This window comes from Metarhizium brunneum, chromosome 2, assembly GCF_013426205.1.
Source record: "Metarhizium brunneum chromosome 2, complete sequence".
NCBI classification, from domain to species: Eukaryota; Fungi; Ascomycota; class Sordariomycetes; order Hypocreales; family Clavicipitaceae; genus Metarhizium; species Metarhizium brunneum.
Genome location: NC_089423.1, coordinates 1327354 through 1353721, shown reverse-complemented (window position 1 = coordinate 1353721; position 26368 = coordinate 1327354). Strand labels below are relative to the sequence as shown.

At 51.9% G+C, this 26368-nt stretch overlaps 8 protein-coding genes and 1 non-coding gene across 9 annotated transcripts; 5 read left to right on the top strand and 4 right to left on the bottom strand.

The window, feature by feature from the left end:
• Nucleotides 1-224: 224 nt before the first annotated feature.
• G6M90_00g033870 (uncharacterized protein) lies at nucleotides 225-952 on the top strand (the record flags this gene model as incomplete). The annotated part of the gene is made up of 5 exons (XM_014687829.1): nucleotides 225-259; nucleotides 319-433; nucleotides 498-563; nucleotides 623-745; nucleotides 809-952. The coding sequence occupies 5 exons, from the start codon at nucleotides 225-227 to the stop codon at nucleotides 950-952; spliced, it is 483 nt and encodes a 160-aa protein (XP_014543315.1).
• A 201-nt stretch (nucleotides 953-1153) lies between these two features.
• G6M90_00g033860 (uncharacterized protein) lies at nucleotides 1154-1720 on the top strand (the record flags this gene model as incomplete). Its single annotated transcript, XM_014687828.1, has 1 exon — nucleotides 1154-1720. The coding sequence occupies one exon, from the start codon at nucleotides 1154-1156 to the stop codon at nucleotides 1718-1720; it is 567 nt and encodes a 188-aa protein (XP_014543314.1).
• A 493-nt stretch (nucleotides 1721-2213) lies between these two features.
• ZPR1 (Zinc finger protein ZPR1) lies at nucleotides 2214-3704 on the top strand (the record flags this gene model as incomplete). Its single annotated transcript, XM_014687827.1, has 2 exons — nucleotides 2214-2387; nucleotides 2448-3704. The coding sequence occupies 2 exons, from the start codon at nucleotides 2214-2216 to the stop codon at nucleotides 3702-3704; spliced, it is 1431 nt and encodes a 476-aa protein (XP_014543313.1).
• A 922-nt stretch (nucleotides 3705-4626) lies between these two features.
• G6M90_00g033840 (uncharacterized protein) lies at nucleotides 4627-8666 on the bottom strand (the record flags this gene model as incomplete). The annotated part of the gene is made up of 2 exons (XM_014687826.2): nucleotides 4627-6565; nucleotides 8377-8666. 2 exons carry the CDS (start codon nucleotides 8664-8666, stop codon nucleotides 4627-4629), a joined length of 2229 nt encoding a protein of 742 aa, XP_014543312.2.
• An 8220-nt stretch (nucleotides 8667-16886) lies between these two features.
• Nucleotides 16887-18263, bottom strand: G6M90_00g033830 (uncharacterized protein; the record flags this gene model as incomplete). The annotated part of the gene is made up of 1 exon (XM_014687824.1): nucleotides 16887-18263. One exon carries the CDS (start codon nucleotides 18261-18263, stop codon nucleotides 16887-16889), a length of 1377 nt encoding a protein of 458 aa, XP_014543310.1.
• Nucleotides 18264-18685: 422 nt separating this feature from the next.
• Nucleotides 18686-18794, bottom strand: G6M90_tRNA00000051. Its single transcript has one exon. It is a non-coding gene; the product is annotated as a tRNA-Leu (tRNA).
• A 1281-nt stretch (nucleotides 18795-20075) lies between these two features.
• art1 (Arrestin family protein 1) lies at nucleotides 20076-21513 on the top strand (the record flags this gene model as incomplete). Its single annotated transcript, XM_066130136.1, has 3 exons — nucleotides 20076-20162; nucleotides 20329-21213; nucleotides 21271-21513. The coding sequence occupies 3 exons, from the start codon at nucleotides 20076-20078 to the stop codon at nucleotides 21511-21513; spliced, it is 1215 nt and encodes a 404-aa protein (XP_065986190.1).
• A 1120-nt stretch (nucleotides 21514-22633) lies between these two features.
• CYP10 (Peptidyl-prolyl cis-trans isomerase-like 3) lies at nucleotides 22634-23212 on the top strand (the record flags this gene model as incomplete). The annotated part of the gene is made up of 2 exons (XM_066130135.1): nucleotides 22634-22756; nucleotides 22784-23212. 2 exons carry the CDS (start codon nucleotides 22634-22636, stop codon nucleotides 23210-23212), a joined length of 552 nt encoding a protein of 183 aa, XP_065986417.1.
• Nucleotides 23213-23597: 385 nt separating this feature from the next.
• Nucleotides 23598-25871, bottom strand: HSF1 (Heat shock factor protein; the record flags this gene model as incomplete). The annotated part of the gene is made up of 2 exons (XM_014687821.1): nucleotides 23598-25311; nucleotides 25405-25871. The coding sequence occupies 2 exons, from the start codon at nucleotides 25869-25871 to the stop codon at nucleotides 23598-23600; spliced, it is 2181 nt and encodes a 726-aa protein (XP_014543307.1).
• Between the last annotated feature and the right edge of the window lie 497 nt (nucleotides 25872-26368).

The window sequence follows — 26368 nt, the reverse complement described above, 5'->3', positions numbered from 1 at the left end:
GGCTCACGAAATGGGCTGATCCTTTTTTGATCACGTGATGACCTCAGGTTTGATGCGCGTGCACTCCACGCTCCATAATCCCCGCCAAGCGCCGCATGTGGCTCACAGACAAGGACTTGAGAGTCGAGACACCGAGACACCGAGACTAGAGAATACGCGAGTGATCGATGAGATCTGACATTGGAAACAGGATTTCCAGTGTGTGAGCTAGTCTGTCGTTCAAGATGTTTACATTAACCATCAAAGCTGAGCAGACGGGGTATGTGTCTTGAATGGCAACATCTTGAATACAAGTCAGCTAGCTAATATTGCCCCCAGAGTAACAAACCTGCGACCAGACGACACGCAGGACAACCCATTCTGGTATATGTTCAAGGTGCAATGTACGTCGTGCAGAGAGACACACGATAACTATGTGGGTGTAAACCGTTTTGTAAGTGCCCAAGCACATCTTAGCTTGAACCCGGATGGTCAGGTCGTTCTCATCTCCCACCTAGGAAACGAACGAGATGAGCGGCAGCCGCGGTGAGGCCAACTTTGTATGGAGATGCAAAAACTGCAAGGTATTATTTTGTTTCAAATCAGGCAGTCGCAGGAAAGAGGTCGCTAAAGCATCTGGCAGCGTGAATCATCGGCTTCTATCAAAGCCGCACCATTGGCATACGAACAATCTGAGCCACCCAAGGCGCACAGGATTATTGAATTTGATTGCCGCGGACTCGAGTTCACCGAGTTTAAACCAGAGGTGAGAACACGACTGAACGGCATATTTTCATTATTTGGACACGGTTCTGATGCTCATTGACAGGGAGAGTGGCTTGCTGAGGGTATTGACTCGGGTACCAAGTTTACAGCCATCGACCTAGCAGATGGTGAATGGTTTGACTACGACGAAAAGGCCGGAGAGGAAGTTAGCATCAAGGATATCGTCTGGGAGATTCGCAGAGCTTAGATGCTTAGGTCGAACGAAATCAAAAGATCTTAATTAACCAAAAATGTAGATATAGGGTAGCCGCGCCCTTGGGGCCAGGACGCTATCGATACCCCACCCGTAAGCCCATGCACACATGTGCAGCCTTGATACGACTCTGACCTGGTCAAAACTTGCCGAATGCATTCAACTTCGGGCCAAGGTGGACATCATTTCGTTAGAATGGCGTCAGACGAACTTTCAGCCGGCCTCAATTACCTCACCGACGCGGCGCATCTCCTCCGACAGACGGCCCCGGAAACTTCTGCGCACCTGATGAGGCAACGAGATGATTTGATGTTGCACAACAACCTGACTCAACACGAAGTGCAGCGGCAACATGTCTGCGGCGCCTGTGGACATATCATGATTCCGGGAGACAAGACGTTACTGAAGCTCGAGCTCCGCGAAATACACAGGCTGCGAAGACAGGCTGCCTCACAGAAGAAGAAGAGGCAGGAAAAGCCAAACACTGCTTCTTCAGGACCAACGAAATCAATTTCATGTGGGCATTGCGGTCGAGACACTACGATCAGCCTTTCAGCACCCGAGGCAGCGACACGCCGAAAGATATCGAGAGCGTCTACCGCCAAGAAGACGGTGCCGGCGGAGCCACAAAACCAGAAGATGACGGCGAATGCAAGCAGCAAGAAGAGGGCCAAGAACCGCAAAGGCGGGCTGCGAGCCCTGCTTTCTGCACAACAGCAGAAATCAGCAACCTCTCTCTCCCTTGCGGATTTCATGGGATGAGACGACACGGTCTGCCACGCACGACAGCTTTGTACCTAATGTGCATCCTTTTCGGAGTTCAAGGGAACGTCTAACATGGTCTGAGGCCGTCCCCAGGCCAGCACCTGGCTCCTCTCAAGTCTCGAGGTAGCGACGGAGTTCACGGCATCAAAACCCGCATAAAATGCGGCAACGCCATTGGACAAATTTTGCTGTTCCAACCTCGGCCTCCAATGTTGGGTGCCCCATTGGAAGCTTCAGTTGCCTTCTAGCGCACCCTTGAAGGGACTCCCCGCGTCACCAGACCACTAAAATGCCCCCCGGGTCAGCAAGCAGCCTCGCGCTAGCCACCTGGAATGACACAAGGCTGCGGAGCACTGTCCTGCAGATTTGCCCCTCCAAAAATTTCAATGCCCCTCCATCCGAGTCACAAACCTGCATGCCTCTAATTTTGCGACCGACATACACACCTCATCATACGCCGTCGCTCTGTGATAAAGAGCACCACAGCGCCATGTCTGCTGACGACAGGAAAGAAGAGACGGCGCAGAACCCGACCGAGTTCTTCGAGTCCATCGGTAACAAGGTTGCGGGCTTCTCGGCCACCACTAATGACGCCACCCAGGAAGACGAAGAGTATCGACCCGTCGAGGAGATTGAATCGCTTTGCATGAACTGCGGCGAGAATGTGCGTCCCTGTACCGCCAATTTCACATTATACTTCAGAATACTAACATGAGTTACATAGGGCGTCACCCGCCTCCTTCTCACAGCGATCCCCTACTTTCGCGAAGTTGTCATCATGTCCTTCTCCTGCGAGCACTGCAACGTGCAAAACAACGAGATCCAAGCTGCCGGCACCGTCCAGCCAAAAGGAACACATTACGAGCTTCGTCTCACAAGCCTCGAAGACTTTTCGCGGCAAGTCGTCAAGTCCGACACCGCCACCGTCAAGTTCATCGAAATGGATCTTGAGATCCCCCCGGGCCGCGGCCAACTCACGAACGTCGAGGGTCTGCTTACCACCGTCATGGATGACCTCGAAATGAACCAAGAAGCCCGAAAAGAACAATCTCCCGAAGTTGCCGAAAAGATTGCCGAGATCATCACCAAAGGACGTTCCATGCTCGCTGGTGACGCATTTCCCTTCCGCTTCTATGTCGATGACCCGGCCGGCAATTCCTTCATCGCACCCGACCTCAAAGACGGCGTAGGAAAATGGGAGAAGCGCGAGTTTGTCCGCACCCCGGAACAAAACGCCCTCCTCGGTCTCGGCGACACCACCGAAGCACCTGCCGACTTCACCAACCCGGGCCTCACGGCAGACGGTGAAATCATCCCCAACGAAGTATACAGCTTCCCAGCCAGCTGTCCTGGCTGCATGCACTCCTGCACAACGCATATGAAAATGGTCGACATCCCGCATTTCAAACAAGTCGTCCTCATGTCCACCGTCTGTGACCACTGCGGCTACCGCTCCAACGATGTCAAAACCGGCGGCGAAATCCCCGAGCTCGGCGAGAAAATCACACTCACCGTACAAGATGCCACCGACCTTGCCCGTGATATCCTCAAATCCGAAACGTGCGGCCTCGAGTGTCCCGAGCTGCAGCTCCAAGTCAACCCTGGCACGCTGGGCGGGCGCTTCACCACAGTAGAAGGCCTCCTCACACAAGTCCGCAACGACCTGCACAGCCAAATCTTCGAAGTCAACGGCCCGGGGCAAGGTGGCGACTCGCTGAGCTCCTCTGAAAAGACGCAGTGGGATGCCTTCTTCGCGGGACTGGATGCCGCCATCAAGGGCGAAAAGGAATTCACTGTCATCCTGACGGATCCGTTTGCGAGCAGTTTTGTGCAACCACTTGTCGATCCACCTGCTCCTGATCCCAAGATTAAAAGGGAGAATTATCAGCGGACTGAAGAGGAGGAGGAGGAGTTGGGGCTAAAAGATATGAAGGTTGAGGGATACGAGGAGCCTGAAAATACCGGCGGCCAAGATGAGTAACGTGCAAAAAATTTAGCGAGGAATGCGCATAGGAAGTGAATTTGAATAAGTGGGTTATAGAGAATATCATGAGCGGAGTTTGAAACGGGGGTATATACTCAAATCATAACGAAACCTAACCGTGTCTTTTTCTGATAATATCACGTAAATTGATTGGGAAATATCTTGAACTTTAACTGACTGCTCATATGATACCAACGCATGTCTTCCACATTGGGTATACTGACACGAAAAGCACATGGATGCTGTACAGCACGAAATGAAAAACAGATCAAACTCCATGCTCCGTGTCCACGTAATGCTACCACCCCGAATCCGCCGCAAAACCCATCCATCCTCATCCAGGACGGACACCCATGTTCATATCCTCAATCTGAGCTTTCTTCTCCAACGGTGCATCTGTACGAACCCGCAACTCTAAAACGACAGGAAAAATAAAATAAAAGCAAGCCCACGCCGGAGGGAATGTGTCACCGTCCTTTTTAAGCCTTCGATCCCTGATTTTGGGAAGTGTTGCAGTAAAAAAAAAAAGAGGTTTGACAAATTGTAAAACGCAAGGAAAGGGGGGAAAAGACCGAAATCAAAAAACCGCTTGTCGAAGGCCGGTTTGGCTCAAGCCATGATAGCAATGCAGCTTTACTCGATCCTTGCGCTCGCAAAACAAGTATTAAATGTAAAATTGGCAAAGAGTTTCTGTGTCAAGCGTCCTTTCTAGACACAGCAAAGAAGAGTAATCGGTCATTCTGCCCTCCAGCCAACCTTTGTATCGAACAGTCAGGCGCCAAGTTGCTCGGCATATTCGGTTATGGTAATGTTACTGGCCAAGCCAGGATAGCCATCTTTATGTAGGCAGCACCATTGTATTCGAACCGCATCAATCGTTTTTATACTCCATGCCAATAAAAAAACGCAAATATGACGCTTAGAAGAACGAAGGCTTTGTGAGGACGCGGTACTCGACATAGTCCTCACCATCGATATTGATAATCGTGCCCTGCGATACAAGCTTTCCCATAAAAGGCCCAGTTGCTTTGCGCTCATACTTGATGCCGTCGTAAATCTTGGCTTCGTCCGAACTGCTTTTCATGCGAAGGCTCTCCTGTCGAGCCCATACCTTGTTCAGCCGCTGCATATCGTCAGATTCGTGGAAGACCATTCGGCCGTTGGTGTTGTGATGGTGCTCGAGAGGCATGTTGGAGGCAGCTGCAGCTGCAGCGGCGGCGGCATTGGCTGCATCTGCAGCGGCGGCGGCGGCGGCTCTCTCTCTCTGTATGGCGTGACGATCTGCCCGGCCTTGAGCAGCTTCAGCTCTCGCAATTTCACGACGTGCCAACGCGTTAGTTCTCTCCACAGCCTCTACGCTCTGAAGTCGGCTTGCGCGTAGTTCACTCTCGCTGAGTGATGCCCGGATAGGTCGCGGCTCAGTCCGGCGCGACTGACGGAGCTCGTGACCACCATAACCATGCCGCCCATTCATGCGCTCATCGCCATCACCCTGTGGAGAGGCTGTAAACGTGGGAACTGTGACGTTGTGGGGTTGCTTATATGGCATTGTGCCGGCTCGGGTCTGTGCCTCGTACACAGCCTTGGTCTCATTCTCAATGCGATCGGCAGAGGATTCGCCATGATCTAACTGATATTGCCGAACGCGGCAGTATTCCTTAACCTCTTGCCTGTTAAGAGCTTTCAAATGTGGCTCAAATTCAACCTCCTCATAAGCAATCCATAAAGCACCGGCTCCAGATGGGAAGTTGCCATCCACGAATCGGCCATCCCTAGTCTCTCGCACGACCTTGACACGGAACATGTCATTCTGACCCAAGATACCATATACAGCGTGGCGATCCTTAGGATCAACTTCGCTCGACGGCTTCCAATATCCTATTATGATGCGCGTCGGTCGAGTCCCTGGAAGAGGATCAACAGAAAATCGATTTTGGTGAGCGGCAATAGCCAGCTGCGAAGCTGGAATTGCAGTCGGCTCGGGGACCATCTCAGGAGGAGCTGGGTTAATGGCGGCAAAACCACCACTGACACGCCTACGCTTGAGGTCAGGGCGGGCGGGGCCCTGGAGATGGTCTGGCATATCGATACCGTATGCGATAGGAGGAGGCTGTACCGGATTCTCTAAAGCTGGGTTCTCCTTGACGCGGCGGATCGCCTCTTTAACGGCAGCGTGCTCAGCAGCTATACGGCCATCCTCAGTTTCCTCAGGTGCAACCTCGGACCGAAGACGCGTATACTCCTTTACTTGGCAGTGGTCCAAGCCGACAAGATGGTCAGAAAAGACGACGCGCTCAAAGGTGACCCAGCTTCCACCTGGTCCTGGAGGCAGGGGATAGTCCTCAGCCAATGACTCCCCATATTTCGTGTTGGGTTGAATCCGAGTGCGTAGGCGATCTCGGACATCAATGAAGCCGATAACAGCGTGCCTCTTGTCCTCATCTGGCACGTGAGAATCCCTCCAAGTCCCCAGAAGAACACCCTTAACACCTGGACCACCGAGGCTTTGACGATTGGGTTTGAATTTGATCGTACTAGTGGGCGAAGTGGGCGACCTTTCAGGGGCCGCAGTGTGGGCGCTCTCTAGCTTGCTCTCGCTCAGATCATTGAAGATAGAAGTTCGCTTTCGCTTAGGGTAATGTGAACCAGCAGACTCCTCTGGAGCGTCTTCCATCGCCTCGTCCTCGTTACCCTCCGAAGTTTGGCGCCCGCTTGGCAACTTTGGCGCTCCCCTGCTGCTCCGGCCACTGACAACAATTTCGTCTTCCAGTTCGTTGAATGCTACATTGCTGTCCGGATCGCTCAGTTCACTATCGCCCTCGTTATCCTCCTGGCGAGTTTTGTTGCCATTCAACCGTCTAAGCGTCATGTTAGTCGATGTTTCTGGTATGTTCTTCGTTCTTGTGATGGGCCCTGAAGGCGATTCTGTGGCATGCATGCCTGATCGTTTCTATCTCGAGACAAGAATATATATATATATATATATATATACATATATTCTTTGTATATGTATATATATATGTGTGTATGTGTGTATGTGTGTGTATGGGTTAAAGAGAAAAAAAATGGTGAAACTTCTTTCGCACAAGGAACTATTGCTCGACGAGCACGTGATGTACAAGAACGGTGTCTGTGAAGTACAAGAGACAGACAAAGAAAAGGACAGTCGCAGCATGTGTGACTTGACTCCTCTTACAACTCGGCTGGGACCAGCGATGGTAGGAAATACACCGGACCTAAGGCGCTCGATAACACTTGTGTCTCATTCTGCGTGTTCTAGTGGCGGTGTAACAAACCCTCTGCACCGACTGGAACAGAAGCCACAAATCAAGCCCGGCTTCACAGGGTAAAAACCAGTAAAAGTGGCCGTATTGTGTCTGCGCGCATAAACCTCTGGCGTAACACGACATCAGTTCAACGGACACCAGTGGTCCATACGTCAGTTGAGCTATGCCGTGCCAACTGCGCTGGGGTGTGTCCGTGAAACAAGGCTTTTGTTTGAAGAGTCAGATTCCAGCCCAGCGTTGACCTTCGGGCGCGCAACACTGGCGTAGCAGTGAGCAAGAGAAGTTGCGTTTTACAACTGTCCACGTGGATAATGCAGCATCTGCCCGGCACTGGGCACTTTGCAGCTCCGAAAATAGGGCCCACGGCCGTGCTCGGTGTCAAAACGTTATGGTGAAGGCTGCTTTTTGGACCCTTTGCTCTCTCGACTTTGTAACTTTGTGACTCGTTGCAAGTACACGAGAGTAAACCGGGTTGAGAAGTGACAGAAAGGGTGCCGGTGGAAGGAGCACTGAGCTCAGGTTGAGTTGAGGAGTGTGGATCGGGTTGCTTCGAGGCGCAAGAGGTGGTGATCATACGAGATGAAAGAGTAAAGATAAAAGAAACTCGCGTATCATTTCGGACCAGTCATGCATGTGGACCTCCTTTTGGTGCCCGGCATGAGATTGCCGTTGCGGTTGGCAAAACGGAAAGAGCGATGTGCAAATGAAAGCAAATGAAAAGTGCAGGGACAAATCAAGCTTTGGTGCTGGTGGACGCAGCACCTGGCGGCCAGGGGAGCAGCCAGTTCAGTGCTCGGAACAGCTCGAACCAGTCCATGGCAGCCAATAATTCTCTCAATATTGGGCTTCCAAAGGCCTCCAATAGCCAGCACTCATGGTCGAGCGCAACCAGACACAAAGACTCGTCTGGGTCGGCGGGACGGCAGCACGGCGGAATTGCTGGCGTCCAAGGACAGATCGACATGGTGGCAACCGCCCAGCCCGGGCCTGGGCGTAGCTGTAGGGCCGAAGCTATTGATAAAACATCGAGGCAGCATGGAAGAAGGCAGGCCGCAGCATGAGCCGCGAACAGCAGAACCCAGACCGCCGGGTGCAACCGCCGACAAAGCCATCTCGAAGCGTTTTGTTTGGAGTTCCCGCCATGGTCAAGCTGTAGGCCAGCCAGATGCAAGTCTTGCACTGTCTTTCAAAACCGGGGGGAGATTGGCTACCAAAAGCAAACTACTAGTTTGCAAATGGGCTGAAGGGTGCACAAAGCCACCAAATCAATTGATGCGGCACAGAGGCGTAGAGCTGGTGGACCACGACTATCATGGAGCCAAGACCTGAGACCCAAGACCGGAGGAAACTGGGATGAGGAAAGGAAACAATTGACAACTCACCTAGGTGGCGTTTGTTCGCCTTTGTCCGGCTGCTCAGCTCCGCCGCTTCGACTGGATGCACCCTCGGTTTCGTGCGAAACACCATTCTCTTGCTTGGTTTGGGGGACAGACTCGGATGCAGGCGGTTCTTCCGAGGAAGCTCCAGAAATAGTTGCTCGATTTGCTGATGGCGCGGCTGCGGTGTCGGCTCCTTCAGAGGCTGTGTGCGCCTGTGCTGGCGTTGACGCTGGAGACTGCGACCTGCGCTCCGTCGACGTAGTCTTGTTGTTCTTAACACCAGGATCCTCCATGACACACGCGGGCGCAAAGGCCAAAGTTGCGTAATCGGTATGCGTATGCGAATGCGTGTGGAGGAAAGCGGAAATCGGGAAGCGAGTCCTCCAAGGTATGCGAGGAGACAGCGGGAAGAAAAGAAAGATGAAGAAATGAAGAAAACAAGGTCCAAGCAGGGAAAAACAAAAATAGAGTGCTAGTACTAGTAGTGATAATCAGACGATGAGACGTCCAAAGTGAGTCAAGGACAGCAAAGAATGAAAGACAAGGATGACCAAGTGGGAACTCAACCAAATTAACACTGTAATAACTAGGGCCTCGTTGATGTGATATAGCTGGTGGTTGCTATCTTGCAAAGGTTCGGCAACTCCTTGCAAGCGCCAGAATTTTTTTCTTTAGTTATTTTTTGTTGGCCCTGAGTTCCAAGGGTCAGTCTTTCTGCGACAGGTGAGGAATAACAAGACAGAAAACAAAGGTTGTATGGCTTGTGGGTTGAAGACGGGCAGGTGGCATGGGTTGTTTTTTTTTTGTTTTTTTGTCTTCAATGTGGTCCTGTGGTCCGGTAATGCTGTGGTAGAAATGGAATAACTCAAGATATAGACAATGGCAGTATCCGGCGAGAACAGCAATGGGCAAGAGGGAAATAGTCTAGTGCGGGACAAAGGGGAGAAGAGAGAAGGCACAGGATAGACCGGTAGTTTCGGAGGAGGACCCGAGGGTTTGGGAATGATGAGAAACTCAAGGGCCACGTTGAATTGGCAAGGGAAGAAAGGGAAACGATGCGACGGTAATTGGCTCGTTTTGACACGAGGCCAGATGCTTGAGGCCGGAAGGGTGCGAAATGTCTGGGTTGCCCCAACTAATAGGAACTAAGGATAGCAGACGGATGGAAGACGCCGACGAGAGAGCTCTCGACTGCAAAGACAAGTCTGGTGTATGAAGGCGTGTGAGAGGCGTGACGATCGACACCCAACCACTGTGGCCAGCGTGTAACGAATTGAGGCGAGCCGGGGCCTGCGACAAGAGACGCAGAGAGCAGAGCCATAGACGTCACGGAAGCTCACGGGCGGTCAACTATTGTCGAGTCACGCCAGTCAGTATACTACAATGTACAGTACGGAGTATGGGCGGGCTATAACATTGAATCATCCAAGGCAACAACGTCGACGTCTGATTTGATACTGGGCCCAGACAAGAGAGCCAAAAAGACGCCGCGCGCGCGCCAACCGAGTGCGAAACTTGCAAGGCGAATGAATAAATGGACGAAGCACTTGAGGGGAGGGCGCGGGTTCAAGGTTGCGTGCGTAATGTGCACGGGGGGCGTGTGGCCAAGGGAACATGGAAAATGAGCAATTGGCAATTGGCAAGCCAGAGACGCCGTGTCGAGTTATGTACTCCATGTCCGTATGTGCAAGTATCATGTAACCCGGATAATGTGTTTAAGTAAGTAGTGGGCGTGGCTTGAGCCGTCTGATGGTTGACTGGCCTGGTTTCATCCTTCTAACCTTTCCGAACCCTGGCGGCGGGAGAGGGAAACCCCAGCCTGCTTGTTGAATGCAAAGAAATAGTACGACACCGTACTGTGTGCTCTCCATGTCCTCTTGGCGCTCCATGTCGAGTTGCAACACCATCCAGGGTGGAACTTGGCCAAGAGTAACAAGTACTCCGTACTGTACGTAGGCGAGCTGATATTAAGGGACGACGAGACGACACTGCGCGCAACTGAGTTTGTTGTCAAGCCAAAACGCACAAAGCCAGGGTGTGTGTCACGTACCGAGTGAGTGAAATGACTGATGGGTGAATGAGGTGACGGGCCCGCGGCGCTTTGTCAAGTACATACATACAACCAGCAACTCATGATGCCAGATGACACTCCAAGTTGGTCTACTCCGTACCGAGTACCGACTTATAGACAGACTACAGAATACGTGCTTGTACAAAGCTTCCATGTTGCGTTATGACAAGGTATCCGATATACTACATACATACATGCGCAATGCGCAGATGAGGGCGGCAGAAACTGGCCCAGAGTCGACGGCAAGTGGTGGAATGTCTTGGCGGCATAGGTTTTCTTTTCCCTTCCATGTCTCTTTCTCTTTTCATCCCCTCTTGCCATTCTTCCAGTTTCGAGCTCTCCACGATACTCAAATACCAGCACAGCCGTCAAAAACGAAACGACAGGCACACGTCTGCTCCGTACAGGCGGTGTAATAAAAAGGTACTCAAGTACAAAGTACATAGTAGCATCCGCGAGAGTCCTGACCATGGCTAGCCCGCCAGGGGGCGCAGAATGACAAAGAGAGACAAGTTTTACTTCTAAGTTTGCAAGGGATGTGAAGACATGCCAATCACCACCCGCCAATAACATTTCCTGGGCTTGTTACGCCCATGCGAGGAACATTGAGAACACTACTACTACTAGTAGAACCAAACATTTCGAAACCGCCAACACGGAAACAAGACTCACTTGATATCAGTCTCGAATTCCACGTTTTGCGTGTACACATACGCACACGTACTATAGGCGCCGAGCTGACCTCGGCTGTCGTCGTCACCGTCGCCGTCGCCGCTCTTGTGCAACCTGGCAGACCAAAAGCAGTTGTCTGTTGATCCATAAAAAAAATCCCGACTCAAAAAGTCCCGTTGCCTGAGTGAGCTGTGCCTCCCATGCAGACCATGGCATCTAGAAGCATGGACGCGTCCAAAAACTGCAGGAGCTACTGAACATACGACCCAATGTTACTCGAGTCTGGTCGCTTTTTTTTTTTTTTTTATGGTTTTGCCTTGTGCAACTCAGTCGAGGACCTTTTGAATTGTCACAGCCACAACTGCTTCCCGTTGCAGCGAATACTCGACTCAAATGACAAATGGATGGCAAGTACTCCGTACAGCAAGGACGACAACACCAGACTCAACCAGTTGACCCTTTTTCTTTCCCCACGGCCATAATCACGCCGCCCTGGTAATTCGCACCGCACCCACAGCCACCGGCGCGATAACCGGTCCAGCATCGAACTGCGCATGCCATCAAAGGCCGTCCGCTTCCTCTGGGCCCCTGGTCATGGATTACTACTACTACTACCAGACGGAGTACTAGTACAACAATGAAGAAGCTCCGCACTTTTCACACCACACCCATCCGTCCACGCGTTGCGCCTCTCTGGTGGTCATTGCTGTGGCGGAAAGGTGTGCTTTGTTCCCTCGTCATTGGGCAAATTTGGTGGACTACGCCAGACAAGCAACAAAAGCCACCCCGAGCCCACGTAACCACGACAATCCCATGACTCCCGGCCCAGGAACCCGCCGCAGCATCTCGCAATCGCGGCCTGGAGCAGGGAGGAAGGCTGCGACGTCATTTGATGTCCGCCAACCCGCTCAGCCTTGCAGCCTGGCCCCAGGCAGCTTTCTCTGGGAATTCACCCGCTGAGGGGGGAAGAAGAAATGGCCCGATCTATGTACGGCGTGCAATGCACCGTCGTCTGCATCTGGAAATTGGAACTACACCAGCAGAAACGAGTCGTGCCAGACAAGCTCGTCAGCGCGCATGCCAAACATGCCACTGGAGTTGCAGTTGCCACAAGTCCGGATAAGATCAACACGCCCCTGCAATATTACTATTTCGAGTTGATGCCACCGTGTTGATATTCCTTCATTCAGCCTAGCAAGGAGGATGGGTGAATGGCCATGAGGTTCTCTGCATAGCTGTATGACTCCGACAGGGCAAACCTCGGGGTTGACTGCGCACAATGGTGATTCTCTTGGGTTCAATGTGAACACGTATACGGGGTACCGGATATTTGTCACTTAATATAGGTCATGCGTATATGCACACGGTATGATGGGATTATCTACTCGCCTGATCGGCTTTTTTTTTTTTTTTTGCCGAAACGCAAGTCCTTCGTTCTTTGGCCTCTAGTTTACCTATACCTACCTGGTTACGTGAGCAGTCTCCAAGGTTATGCTTGCAACGCGAGTGGGCTTATGTAGAATTGCCAGTTCCAGGTGTTTGAATTAAAAACCCATATTGGCCAAGTCTACTTTCTTAGTTAGTCATGTCTGACCGGCTCATCCTTGAATCTATACCGGCTGAATCTGAAGCCTGGCAGGGCACAAGTCGACACTGGAGGCTCGTGGGTGTTTAGCTGCAACAAGGGGGGAGGAAAGTACTACTTTTCTTAATGTCTAATTCATTCATTCGTTAATCAATTTAGTCAAGTAATTCGTAACATGCGCCGATGCACGGCCATCCAATACGCTGCAGTTTCCTGTCATGCGACATACATGCTCCATACTGCGAGATTTCAAAAGTGCAGTGATATTATGCGAGAACCCTTTTTGGCATGATCCGCAACACGACGATAACCCTATACGAATATTGTAACACCTTCGCAACGCCCACGGTGATGGACGAACGGAGGGGACGGGCTGCCTTTTCATTCGGGGTCACCGTGTTGGACTCACACCCTTGACCTTGTAGTCATTAACAGTTGTTGTCTGCGCCTTGGTCAAATTATCGTCGAAAATTAGCCGACCTTGGCAGGCAGACTTCTTTGCCTTGTCAAAGGACGCAAGATGTCGCTACCGTTCGGCCCATCCAGTCTGTCTGCGCTGTCTCCTGCGTCTCCCCTACAGTGCGTAATGCTTGGCTTGGCTTGGTGTATTGTATTGACGTAATATCAATATTTATTCCACAGCCAAGAGAGTTTGCGTGGCTTAATCTGCACCCGCACGCTTCGGATTTTTTTTTTAGTGACGAGACCCATAACGTTTTGCGCCTGTTGCGATAATGTGCTCCTTTAATAGTAGTCTCATCCAATATTGGTAGGCAATAGTGCCCATACGACTGGCGTTAGTACTGCGTTTAGTTTGTTTGTGGCATGGAGTAACTTGGTAGATTTTTTCAACTCTTCAGCTTGTGACAAAGATGCTCTCCACGGCCGAGACCCAAACTCAGCTCCATTCCTGTGCTCCTTTTTTTTCATTTCTTTTTTTGTGGAATGATGTAGAACCTAAAACACCACGATGACAACGTCACGCTACAGCCCAGTTGGCTAGCAAAGCTGAGGCGTAAACCATACATGGGCTACACAACACTTCATATTGTGTTGTGTATGGGTGCACCTCATTTTCTCCCCCGTGTTGCCAGGAGCACAGAGACGGCGAGCCAGCATACGAATGAGCAACGGCGTATATGGAGAGTGCATGGTGCATGTGTGTTGCACACCAACAACTTCGCGTCAGTCCCGATGTTTCCGTTACTGGCTTTAGGTGCGTGATGGCCTTCCCCTCGGACCGCTGCGCGTGGTGTTTTACAATTGTTCCCTAGAATGCAGCGTGACATTAGTATAATGCGACAGTGCAAGCAACACTCGTTTCTGTTTGGCTCTGCGGCGGGGGATGCAATAAGAGAATGCGAAAGAAGGAGGGGATCGCTGACCAGATGCTGCCGTCTGGTGTGAATGGATTAGATACAGGGGGTTCGGGCAAGGGGGGTGGTTAATCTTGCGCGAGTAAGCTTCTCATGGTGGCGACGAGGTATTTGCCAACATGGACTGTGCTCGACTAGGCATTTCTCGTGTTTGTTTCCATGGAGAGCGATGCCGACATTGCGCCTTTGACGAGGCTAACGGCTTTGGACTTCCAAGGTCAAGTTGTCATGTTTGACCATGGAGGGAGTCATGTTAAGAGGAGACTGTATAAATTGGATTGTCAAGTCGAGGTACTTGGCAATACCGTAGTACATATTCCTCCTTGCCCGCAGCTCTTTGCCCAACGTTCCTTCCCTGCAGTCTTGAGACACGTTTGCCCTCATTGGCCGGCGTTGATTCCCAATTGCTCAACAAGTGCCCTTCCTACTGCCCCACTTAGAATATACCACCGAACAGTGTGAAGACGTCTTGGCCCTTGACCCTCATCAACCTTTCGACTGTCTCCTTACCCTCACGCATTGGTCAACAAAACCCCGCGGGCTATTGGGCAATAGCGTGTGGGTGTATGGGCGAAACTCGCTGTGGCACCATCTTGCATCATCGCTTTAACTTGGTGGCTGAAGTACTTGTCTCCCAGTGTACATGACCATCAAGCTTCACCCCCGGCTGGAGATGAATCATGCATGCTAAAGTTGTTATTCAACTGCGAGAGTTATGACGGGCAATGAAAGGCCGGTAGACCACCGCGGTCCAATAAGGGAGGGAAACTAACCACGTCAGCAACAAACAGGTATGTCCAGACCTTGAGACGACGGCGAGTCATTACTAATTGGTAGTACTATACGTCTATCGAGAATGTACATATTTCCTCCCTTGTTTGCTCAACTCGTGTCAATCCCTGCACCCGTCAAGATGCATGGGCAAAAATCTTGGCTACGTGGGCAGACGTCGTTGTGGCGCAGTTAAAGCCGATGCTGGGAAAACACCTGGATCTCGCAACATGACATGAGGAACATTATTTCCACGACCAGGCGCTAGTGCATGACTGCCTAAGCACACGACGTAATGGGGATGCAAATGAGAAGCTTGTCTTGAACATTCTGATCTGTGGCGCCACATTTCTGATCGCTATTGGTGCGCGTCCACCGCTTGTCTATATAGACCATCTCAAAGTTTTGACAAGCCATTCGTATACCAAGCACCGACCATTATGACTCTAAGCGTCAAATTCATGTCCTCAGTGACAAGGCACGATACGATAACGGCTCAATGGACCACCAAGACACTTTGGCCGGGTGGGCGAGCAGCAACGAGAAAAAAAAAAGAAAAAAGACACATTGAATAGTGTACCAAAAGTCATTATGGCATGGGGACTAGGCTGACAACCACCACCAGACAGTTCCATTTCGAATGACACAATTCGTGGTTTAATTCGCTCCGTTGGGCGTCGAGACGGTAAGACTTCGAAGCTGAGCGGAATTTTAATTTTATTGGATCCTCTTTAACGCACTGGATTGCGCTTGGTAAGCTGACGTGTTGGCCTCTCGACAAGCCATGATTTACAGGGATGCACGAAACAGGAGCGTAATAAAGTGATGTCGTAAAGAGAATATCCAAAAGACTCTGCTTCGAACTCATATTGTACACAACTTGGGTTCTTGAGCGCGTTTCATCGTGTTTCGTTCCTATCAACTTCCACACTCTCCTGGCATCCTACATACATTGTGCAAGGGTCGACCAACGCCACCAAAACATCATTTAATTAAGTGTGTGTCAAGTCAAGATCGGTACTAGGGCGGATAGGCTTTGGAAGCCGAAGGCTGACGGCAAGGATGTTGTCTTTGTTCTAGCTATCTTGTTACGCGTAATGTCGCAGCAACTACCGAAGCCCATGTCCTATGCTTTGAGCTGGCTGGCTGATCTCAGACTGGCGCTCACTGGCTTCACCCGTACGGAGGACTGATTGTTATTTCCACTGATAGAATGTGTTGTCGATGGCTCCCATAAAACCACGATTCTGACGGGGAAGCCTTGTTCTCCTGGTAGTAAAGTTGAGTAGAGCATTATTCCAACCACGTCGTACATGATCCAATCTTGCACATCTACAATGCGGCATTTCAAACACCAATGTCAACCTGAGAATAGCTGGCTTCCAAAAATACCTGGGGTTATGTCTGGTCAGACCGAGTTGCCATCCGATACTCTGGTGAGCAACTAACCATGAGACCATGAAACCAACAAGCCAGTTTGATCTTGGCAATATGTATTCCCCCATCTGATACGTCATTGCCCTCATACTTTTCAGCCGTCATACGCATTTCAAAACCCTTTCGCACTGTGGAAAAATCAACAGCGCCTCATAGCGGTATGCATATAAATAAAAACCCGTCATCCCAAGCCCAACCAACGACGACGAACATGGGAGGAGATCACCTCCAAGTTCAAGGCAGGGAGTGGTAGCCAAACCAACAGGAATCCTGGGCACCATCAACTTCCTTTCACTGAACAACGCACAGGGTGTTTACTCCCCACGAAGCAGGGAGGGTCAACGCAGTAAGGATGCCGGAACCAACACGCAACTACCAACTTTCATGATGTCAAGCATCCTGCCAAGGCGCCGAATATGACTGATTTAGGATACATGTTTCGATATGACGGTTGGTTGGTTGCGCCTGGCACCGGCGCAACCACCGCCACAACACGGAATCATTGGAGGAAGCTCAACACGTCACTTGTTGATGCATTTACCTTGTTGGATCGCTCAACTACATGCTACAATTTCTGTAGTCTCTCAACCTCACGCCACCGTTACCTTGTCGCCCGTCCCCCGCCTCTGCCTCTGCCTCTCCCACGACCGCGGCCGCGGCCGCCCTTCCTCCCACCCCTTGTACCGCTGCCTCGTGAATCGAACCTCTCAAAGAGCCGTTCTGCCCCAAAAGCTGCCTCTCCGAATCTCATAAAATTCACCAATCCCCTATCCACCACTGCCACGAGAACATTTCGGTGACCGTGTTTTAGTCGTTGATACAGCTTTCCTGGCCCTTGCCACTTCGGATTTGGCAAATCAAACGGTGTCGATTCCAGCAGTGCCTCAATCTGCTCTAGGGTAGGTAGTTTGGAGTCTGCTGTATCTGCAACCGCAATACGGAAATCAGGTGGCGGCGGGTTCTTCTTGGAGAAGGGGATGCCCGCGGGTTTCCAGACATGGAAATGAACCCGGAAGGGTTCTTGGACGTGGTGGTGTTCTTCCGGGTGTGCGGAGGGCTTGTGCCGTGGGATGACGGCAAGTTGTTGGTAGACGGGGAGGTATGCTCTGTATAGCCCTGGCGACACGAGGGGGCCGTAGGGTCCATGCCGCGATTTGCTTTCTCGACTGACGAAGGAGAAGAGCCACTGCCATAGTGACTGCGATGAGGACGACGGCGCGGTTGGTTCGGGGGGAGCATGTATCGGTGCGCGCATGACGTTGAATCCAGCTCGTTTGAGGTGCGTATATACTTGGTATTTCGACAACGTTGTCTTGCCACGCTCGCCTTCGTAGCCCACCATCATTGCATACGCTGCTTCCACGGTCAACGGCACCCCGGCGTCGTAGTCATCTGGGCCAAACTGGTTCCTGCCAGGTCCGTTGCCAACACCAAGTGGGAGAAGCTCTCCGAATTCCTTGTCGGGCCACCATATGTCCACGTTCCCACGCTCAATCAAGTACAGCGCCTCCTCGGGGAGCAGCCAGAGCCGGCCGACCCCGAGCTGGTCTTTGCTTCCGGAAACAGCTCGTCCAATGTCTTTCATCCAGCTCCCGCGCTCCTGCTCCACGGCTACCACGCGCTCGTGCAGCAGGGCATCCTCCTGGCTACCTTCTGGCCGCTGTTGAGTCCACCAGTCTGGGAAATACCAGGCTCGGATCCAGTTTTCGGGGCGGTGGACGCGGGTGTAGCTTAGGACTTCTTCGAGTGCCTGTCTGCTCGCCTCGAGGGTATTGTCCTGCGCTTGGGTGCCGTGGGATTCAAAGTCCTTTTCCCCCTTGCGGATGACTTTACTAGATACTGGTTTTTTGCTGAACATGGCCGAGAAGAGCTTGTAATCCGGAACGCCGTCTTCTAGGGCGTCTTCGGTGGTAGGCCCCCCGTTTGGAGTTTGCGCGGAGGGCTCAGCGGCAAGATTGTCGTCGTCGTCAAAGGGCATGGTGGTGAAATTTTGAAACGGCGATATTTTGTGTGTGATGTAATTTCTAATGGGGTTGAGTGGTGTTTGCGATGTGAGGTTTCAGTTCATGGTGACGCGATGAAGACGGAGTGAATGGGTTGAACACAATAAACAAAATAAAATGGTTTGACGGCCTTTTCCCGCGGGGTCCTGATTATACTGGAAGTATTAGTAGGGTATTGTGCAAGATAAATCAAGAGAATATCTCATAAAACAAATAATAGGTTCACACCAGGAGCAGGAGTAAGTTGAGTAACAGACAACACTCAAGCCATTGATGTGAAGTCAAACTTTACTGATATTGCACGAAGTTGAGTGGGTCCAAACCCGCGGTGTCGTCTTGAATTTCAATACAGAAGCTGTATAATGCTTACTATTGGTCACGCAGTCACCTGACGTTAGCGAGTCTGGCCGAGTGGTTAAGGCGTTGTGTTTAGGACATGCCCACCAGGGTATACGCTTGAACCGCAATGGGCATTGCCCGCGTAGGTTCGATCCCTACGGCTCGCATGAGCATTACTTTTTTGTACTTTTCAGAGATTTTGCCTGATTTCATTGCCTCTTTTTCTTCATTTCCTTTTCGGTGATGGTGCGAATTAAATACACTGTAGCTACCTATTAAGTAGATACCTAAAGTACCAGACATGATGCAATGCGCTGCCTCCGTCGAGACTGATCAGCCGAGCGTATGTCGCGACTACAGCTGCATGACATTCGAGCCAACCCAGCATGTTTATTGGTCGGATTGCTACTCTGTATAGCCACTTATTTTTTTCATCAATTAATTTGCTTGTTCTCGGCTGCGGTGGCGTGCGAAGTATTATGTACGCTCAGGAGTCTGCAAGTCAAAACAGTAGCAAACGTGTTTAGTTTGGCACTGACCATTAACCACCTAGGTGGCTGTCTGTAACAATGCTTCATCATCACTTACCAATCAAGTAAGAAAACAATGCAGATTCTGGCAGATGGCTCCAAGTCCTTCCGAATCAGCTTGCAAGGACATGGGATACTCAAGCTCCCCAGGCGCAAGTCTGGCACCGGGACGAGTAGTAGTACGGAGTGTGATAGTAGTACTTCCTCCACTGGCAGCGAGTCGTCACGTTTCCCCAGACTTGTCTGCAGGAAGCACGGGGCATACCCTGGCTGACATTTGTCATTCGCTTGCGTATTCGCGTGGGCGCACACTTGAATCGTCTCGTCGCCCGACACGCTCACGATGGACAAGGTACGGAAATATGTACGGAGCAAGTAGAGCACACGAGCACACGAGCCATCAAGCAACATCGGTCGGTCCTTCCCGCTGTCTGTCTGGCCCTGCCCCTTTGGTTTTAGGGTGCCCACTTGCGCATCGCGCCTGCACTCGACCACTCTTTAAGGTTGGCTGACACAGACGGTGTCCTCCATGTTCCGTCACGACATCGGCAGGTGTTGTCTGGTACCTGGTACCTCGACAACACTTGAAGGATGGCGCTGCACCGGCGTTGTGGTGCTGCTCAAGTGCTGCTACCCCACCTGCCCACTCTCGAGCTGACCGCGACGCAGAGCCGCCTTCCGCATCCTCCATGTTAGAAACGCCAGCATCCTGGCACCTTGTTGTGCATTTCAGATCGGCCTCGTCCTCGTCACCGCACACCGCGTTCAACCCACGTCCGAACCCGACGTCGTGTTCTTCATGACAGCCTCAATCGTTGTCGACGCCCACATCCCCCCTTCACAGTCGCCAACATCGTCGCTACCCTCGTTCGCCGCCACCAATAGCTCGTTGCTGGTGGCGGGAGCATCAGCGACATCATGGCCTCGGCGCCAGCCAGCGTGAGGGTCTCCGGGCCCCCAAATAGCAGCTTTCTCATCGGCTACCCTGGCATCTCAGCCACCTTGGTAAGTCACCGTCCTGGGATCTTTTTTCGTTCTCCCTTTACGCAAGCTACGAATGCCACCGCCTCGCCCGTGGTATAACAAAACACAAAACCATGCCCAGCTGCCCTCTGTCTTACCCCAAGCCTTCCCGACCGCCTCCTCGTCTGCTTACCAACCTGTGTCGCAGCCCCGAATAGAAGGCAAAGTCGAGATTCGACCGGGGCAAGGCTATTCTATGCCCGTACCCGTATCGTTAGTCCGAATATGTTTACAACGACGGGAAACTATCCACCCCGATGCCGATAGTTTGACGAAACGCCACCTCGGTACCCCACGAAAAGAGACGACGGATGTTGTTGGCAAGGAAGTCCTGCTATTCCGTTGCGCAACTGGAAAGGAGGCTGAGAGTGTCATCGCCATGGACCTACCGTTTGTGCTGTTTATCCCTTTTGGACGTGGCGGAGAAGAAACAAACCGGAGGATCCCCCCTGCGTCTCTGCAGCTCCCAAGCAGGACAGCCGAGACGTATTACGAACTTGTTGTCACCGTACAGCAAGGCCATAGCAATCAATACAAATACAACTTTCCGGTACCATTACAACGATACGACACGCTCTCCACATTTGGCATGTATAACAAGCCAGAAACGAAGCTCGTCACATCAGATAATGTCGTTCATCTGGGCATCAACCTACCGCGATGGAGTTACGGCCCCGGCGACCCCATCACCGTGTACATCAAGCTATCACCCAACCCAGACTGGTTGACCAAAGCAAAACGGGTTAGCATAGAAAAGATTACTCTCGCCATCGAGGAGGAAGTTACATATAACCACGAAGGGGATGAGCCGGTAAAGAAGGTCAACAAACTGTGCAAGCAGCTACAGACGGTCAAGATGAAGGTCCCAGAGGCCGGATACGCCACCAACATCGGACTCGTGTTTCCGTGCAAAGACTTGAGAGATCCCGATGGCATTGTGAGGAGAGGCAAGCCAGCATTTCCATTGTACGAGGTTTCGTCATTTACCACTACGGCATCACTCTACAAGATTGAGTTTTATTTAAGCATCAAGGTTCGTGGAGATTTACATTGGGAATTTGTAAAGTGGCTTTCGCTGACTATCGAATAGGTTCAGTTAAGTGGTGCTCGCGACGTCAACCTGAGACAACCCATCGTTATATGCCCTCTTGACCAGCAAGCTTGCAAGGAAGAAATGGACGCAATAGAGCAAGCAGCAAAGGATGCAGCTCATGTCGATCCCAACAATCCGATGTTGCCTGCTCGAACTATTATTTTGGCTAATGACCGGGACTCATTGCGGGCCCTGGGCTTGTGTCTTGTTGGAGGACAGAAGAAGCCGTTTATTGATTAAGCGTCTTGGGCAGGACCTAGGACTAGTGAAGCAAGTGTCTTTGCAACTAGACAGGCTTACCGACTGCCTGTTCCGATCATGATTGGCCACTACCCAAACATCTACGGCTCGCCACCTCGATGCCAGTACTGTTGACCGGGACTAACAGGACGGGTGTTTTACGTGTAAGAACCATCAACAGTACTGCATAGAGGTACATTAGAATGCGTGAAAATGCAGCATGCACCGCGTGATTCGAGGTGCACCTCGGGTGGACATGGCCACGACGCTGTAGATGGATGATCATGCATTGTTCTTGGGCATTTCGAGGACAAGGGTATACCCCTGAATTAGGCGTTTGTTTTACAGATGAATGACTGGTACGGCGAATAGGGGTGAGCTTCGGGCCTCCTTTAATGACAAAGACATGGAAATGGCGTTTGGGGACATGGGGCGGTCATAAGGATGTGATGCTTTTTTTAAAGAGCATTTCATACGCTTGTTCATGTATATATATATATAATCCATTTAAGCGATGAGCCAGAATACTAACAACCTCATTTATTTTCCACCGAGAATAATCAAGCCATCCATGCATCGGGCTTCTAGAATTTAGAATTAACTAATGTCTAGAACATGATGGACATTGGAATGTGACGTCTAGGCTGAATATGGTGGGGTGGCGGGGTGAAGCTAAAGCCAGATCTCATCGGCCGTATCTTGAAATGGGGTGGGTTGTTCTGGCATGTCTAGCATTTATGATTGGCCATTGCTCCAGCACTTGATAACGTCATGCACCAACAGTTCTTGTTGCTAGATACTAGGTACCAAGGTACTTTATGAAGCATACCGCTTCGAGTTTGGAGTATAAGGTAATAAAACATATGTAGTAGAGTGTAGTTCAGTAGAGTCCGGTATTATTCGAAAATTAATAGATATGCTAAGAGCTTTAGAAAAGGACGATTCTACCATAAAAAAAGGCCCTCTAGTCTGGTGTCGCCGGATACGTCAGACCTGACAACCAAGGAAAAAAAAAAAAATCCCCCACCGTAGAAAATAGCTGCCTTCGAATCATCACGACGTCCCGCCTCCTTGTCCCCCTTCCACCTCTGCTGCCCAAGCACGCCCTCTAGCCGCAGCCATGTCCGTCACCCTACACACCAGCCACGGCGACATCAAAATCGAAGTCTTTTGCGAGAGCGTCCCCAAAACCGCAGAAGCACGTCATCTCCTCCCTCCCCCCTTCCTCTTCCTCTACGGCAAGGTAGGCCACCCGCTAACTCGGCGACAGAACTTCCTTGCCCTCTGCGCATCGGGCTACTACGACGGGTCGCCGTTCCACCGCCTCATCCCCAAGTTCATCCTGCAGACGGGCGCGCCGGCGCACCCGGGGCCCGACGACCCCAAGGGCGGGCGGTCCATCTGGGACGCGGCGTTCGAGGACGAGATCCGGCCGTCGCTGCGGCACGCGCAGCGCGGCACGGTGAGCATGGCGAACAAGGGGCCCGGCACCAACGGGTCGCAGTTCTTCGTGACGCTCGACAAGGCCCCGCACCTGGATGGCCTGAATACCGTCTTTGGGAGGGTCATTGGCGACGAGGCCATGGCGACGCTGGCCCGGCTCGAGGCCGAGGAGGTGGACCGCAAGGCGAGGCCGCTTGCCAGGGGCGACGTGAGGATCGATCGTGTGACGGTGCATGCGAATCCCCTGGCGGGCTGATGTTTCCTTTTTCTCTCTCTTATTTTTGAATTCAGATATAGGGATAAGGCGTTGACATTGCCTTTTTTCTTCGTTTGTTTTGAACGGTTGGTGGCGTGTATAGCATTGGCATGATACCCAGGTGGATGATTGGGGGGGAAGAGGGGAACTGGCACTTGACAAAAGCAATAGACGGCATGTCATACGTGGGATATAGCTTTATATAAAACGATACGGCCATGTGCCCATATCTACAAACTACCAAAAACACCGCCCGCCGCACCCATCCATCCAGCAGCTGCCGAGGCTCATAAACCCGTCCAATACCAAAAGTTTCTCTTGTTTGTTTTTTTAAAAATCAAAGGCACAAAACCACGGCCCCTTTGCCTTCCCATGTACAAAACGCCTACGCTACCCTTCGCCTCTTATTTCCGTTCTTTTGCGTGGTATCAAAATCGTCTCTCTGAATCTCCTCGGTGCCAGTGGGACTGGGTTCCCCGTTCTTCACATCATCCGCTGCCCCGTCAATGCTAAAGTTGAAATCGTTGCCGTCACCGAAACTAGCATCGTTCAAAAACGCGTTGCTATCGAAGAATTGGTCCAGGTCGACATGCGGCTGATCAAAGTACCCTTCGGCGCCGTCTTCTAAGCCCGGTATACGGCCCGACGGACTCAGCGGACCGAGTAATTCACTGAGTTCGTGGATTTTGGCGTCCTGGTCGGATTGCAGGCGTTGGAGCTGGTCGAGGTCGATTTGATTGGTGCTGATTTGATTCAACGACGGGGGGGCCATTTGTGGTGAGCGCATGATGGGGGATAGAGAGGGGACGGCGGCGTCTGCTGGGGTTGGTGATGGGGAGACGCTGGCTTTGGCGGAGCGTGGAGGGACGGGCGTGGGCTTTGCAGTCGTGGGTGCGGACGGCGGCTGTGACGGGGGTGACGTAGTTTGTCCGGCCATGAAGTCGACAAACTTGCTTCTCTGGTCCTTATTCAGGGTGTTGGGGGCGTTGGTGACGAGCTCCGTGGCTTCGGGGAGATCCATGCCCGACTTATTCGTGGCATTGTGGTCGTTGATGATCTTCATCATCCGTTCGTGCGGGTTGGACTCTAGCTCCTGCCGGAGACTTGGAGGCGTGTCGGAGCCGTCGACCAACTCGGTGACGTGGCCCATTTCGGGGTTGTGGTTGCCAACGGGATAGTATGGTGTTGAACTTGTCGATGGTGACTGAGTAGCTGTTGGGGCATCGGCCTGGTGGTTGGGGATGGGCGGCAGCAGGCCGCGGGTTCGCTTGTGAGCACCCCCCATATTGGAGGCAGAATCCATTTTTGGTTGGAAAAAGTCGCCCAGGTCGACCACATTGCCTTGATGGGATGGCTGGCCCTGGTTGGTAATCATGCTTGAAAGGATGTCGCCGACACTCTGCGTGTTGCCTTGGTCCTCCAGCGTCTTTCTAAAGACATTGGCTAGGAAGTTGAGGATGGCATTGATGGAGCTTTGGTGCCGGTCGTGTTGCGACTGGAACATGAGTGCTTGGTTGTACAAATCGTTGTTGGTGTGTTGCAGCCGATTGATTGCCTTGTGAATCAGTCTCTGCTGTTCTCGGACCTTTGTCAGCTCCTCTCGGATCAAGGTCATTTCTTTCTTGGGCAGGGCCTGCGGCTCTGCTGATGATGATGCAGACGCCGGCGGCAGTGACCGGCCCGTAGGGACGTTGGGTCCGGCTGCGGTGTTCTGCGCCGTCACCTCATCCTGAATCTGATCCTCGTCACTGTCCAGCTCGCCGATCTCGTTCTTATTGGACGACTTCTTGGACGTGGCCCTGGTCTTGGGCTTGTTGATGAGCCACAGCAGGTTGGGGTGGCCACGGCGGAAGAATGGATTGTGGTACTCGCTGGGGCTCTTGTTTTTGCGCTCGCTCGCTCGCATCGAGTTGTCCGACAGGCCAACACGTTTGTGAAAGCCATACATGTTGAGTTGCCGAACAAAGGAGGCGTAGTTGTTGTGCTTGAACAGCTCTGGAATCAGGGTTTTGGCAAACTCGTCCTCGTCAAGAACAATGAACGAGTCTCCCTTTTCCGACCAGCGAATGAGATCTTCGTTTTTTCGTTCCTCCAAAAAGCTAGCGAAAGGGACAGACTGAGTTAGCATCAATGCCAATGCACCGTGATGGAACTGTCCAGCACCTGGACAAGCCCCAGCTCAAACCACTTACCTGCTGAGCTTTTGCACAAACGGCGGAATCCCTTTCCGCCTGCCCTGAGCATCCCGCTTAGCCTTCTGCGCCATCTCCTCCAAGGCCTCGACGTTGTCCTGCTCAATCAAGCCCTCCTCATCGTTCTGTGGCAAAAGATTGTTGCCGTCGCCAAAGCCGGCCCACGGCTCGACGGAACCGTCAAAGCCTCGAGTGTGCGTCGGAATCAGTGCCTGGTTCATGTCGCGTCGCGTAAGGCTGTTGGACGGCGCGGGGACCTGGGTGTACTGAGGAGGCGTGGGCATCATGCCATAGGGATTAGCAGCATGCGCAGAGCCATCGACAAAGTCGGCGCTGTCACCGTTCCATCTAAGCATATTGTCTGGAACGGCACTGTCTGCTGGGAACGGCTGCTGCATGCGCTGCGGGTAGTTCACCATTGGCGATGCGCCCGGCGCCGCTCGCTTCCTCGAATTCGGTGTTGACATGGGGATGTGTGAAGGTGCGCCTGGATATCAGGCTGTGGCGGACTCGGTCGGTTGCTTGTGAAGAAACTGACGGGCTGTTTGGCCCAGGCGGTGACGCGTTGTGCGGCGTCGTTATCGACTTTTATCTTGTTTGAACGGCCGGGCGAATGGAATGCTTTATATTTTCGTAGATTGGATTTTTTTTACAATTTATTCTTCCTTTCTCGTTGTTGTCGTTCTATCTCCCTCGTAGGTTGGTCCGCTCGAGTAGCACAAGGTGGGCGAAAGGCCACTCAATCTCGTCGACTAGAAGGCAACGGGCGGGAGGCTGACACGGTCTGCACAATGCAGAAATTTGAGAGCGCGCAACAAATACGTTCAGGATAGGCAGCGAGGACGGCACTACAACGAGCACCCCTTCTCGAATGCCGTTCCGTCAACGAGGCGGTCTGGGTTCGGTTGGAGAATGTCGCTTTTCTCTTCGATTTCTGCGGGTCTGTCGATACAGGCAGAGCAAA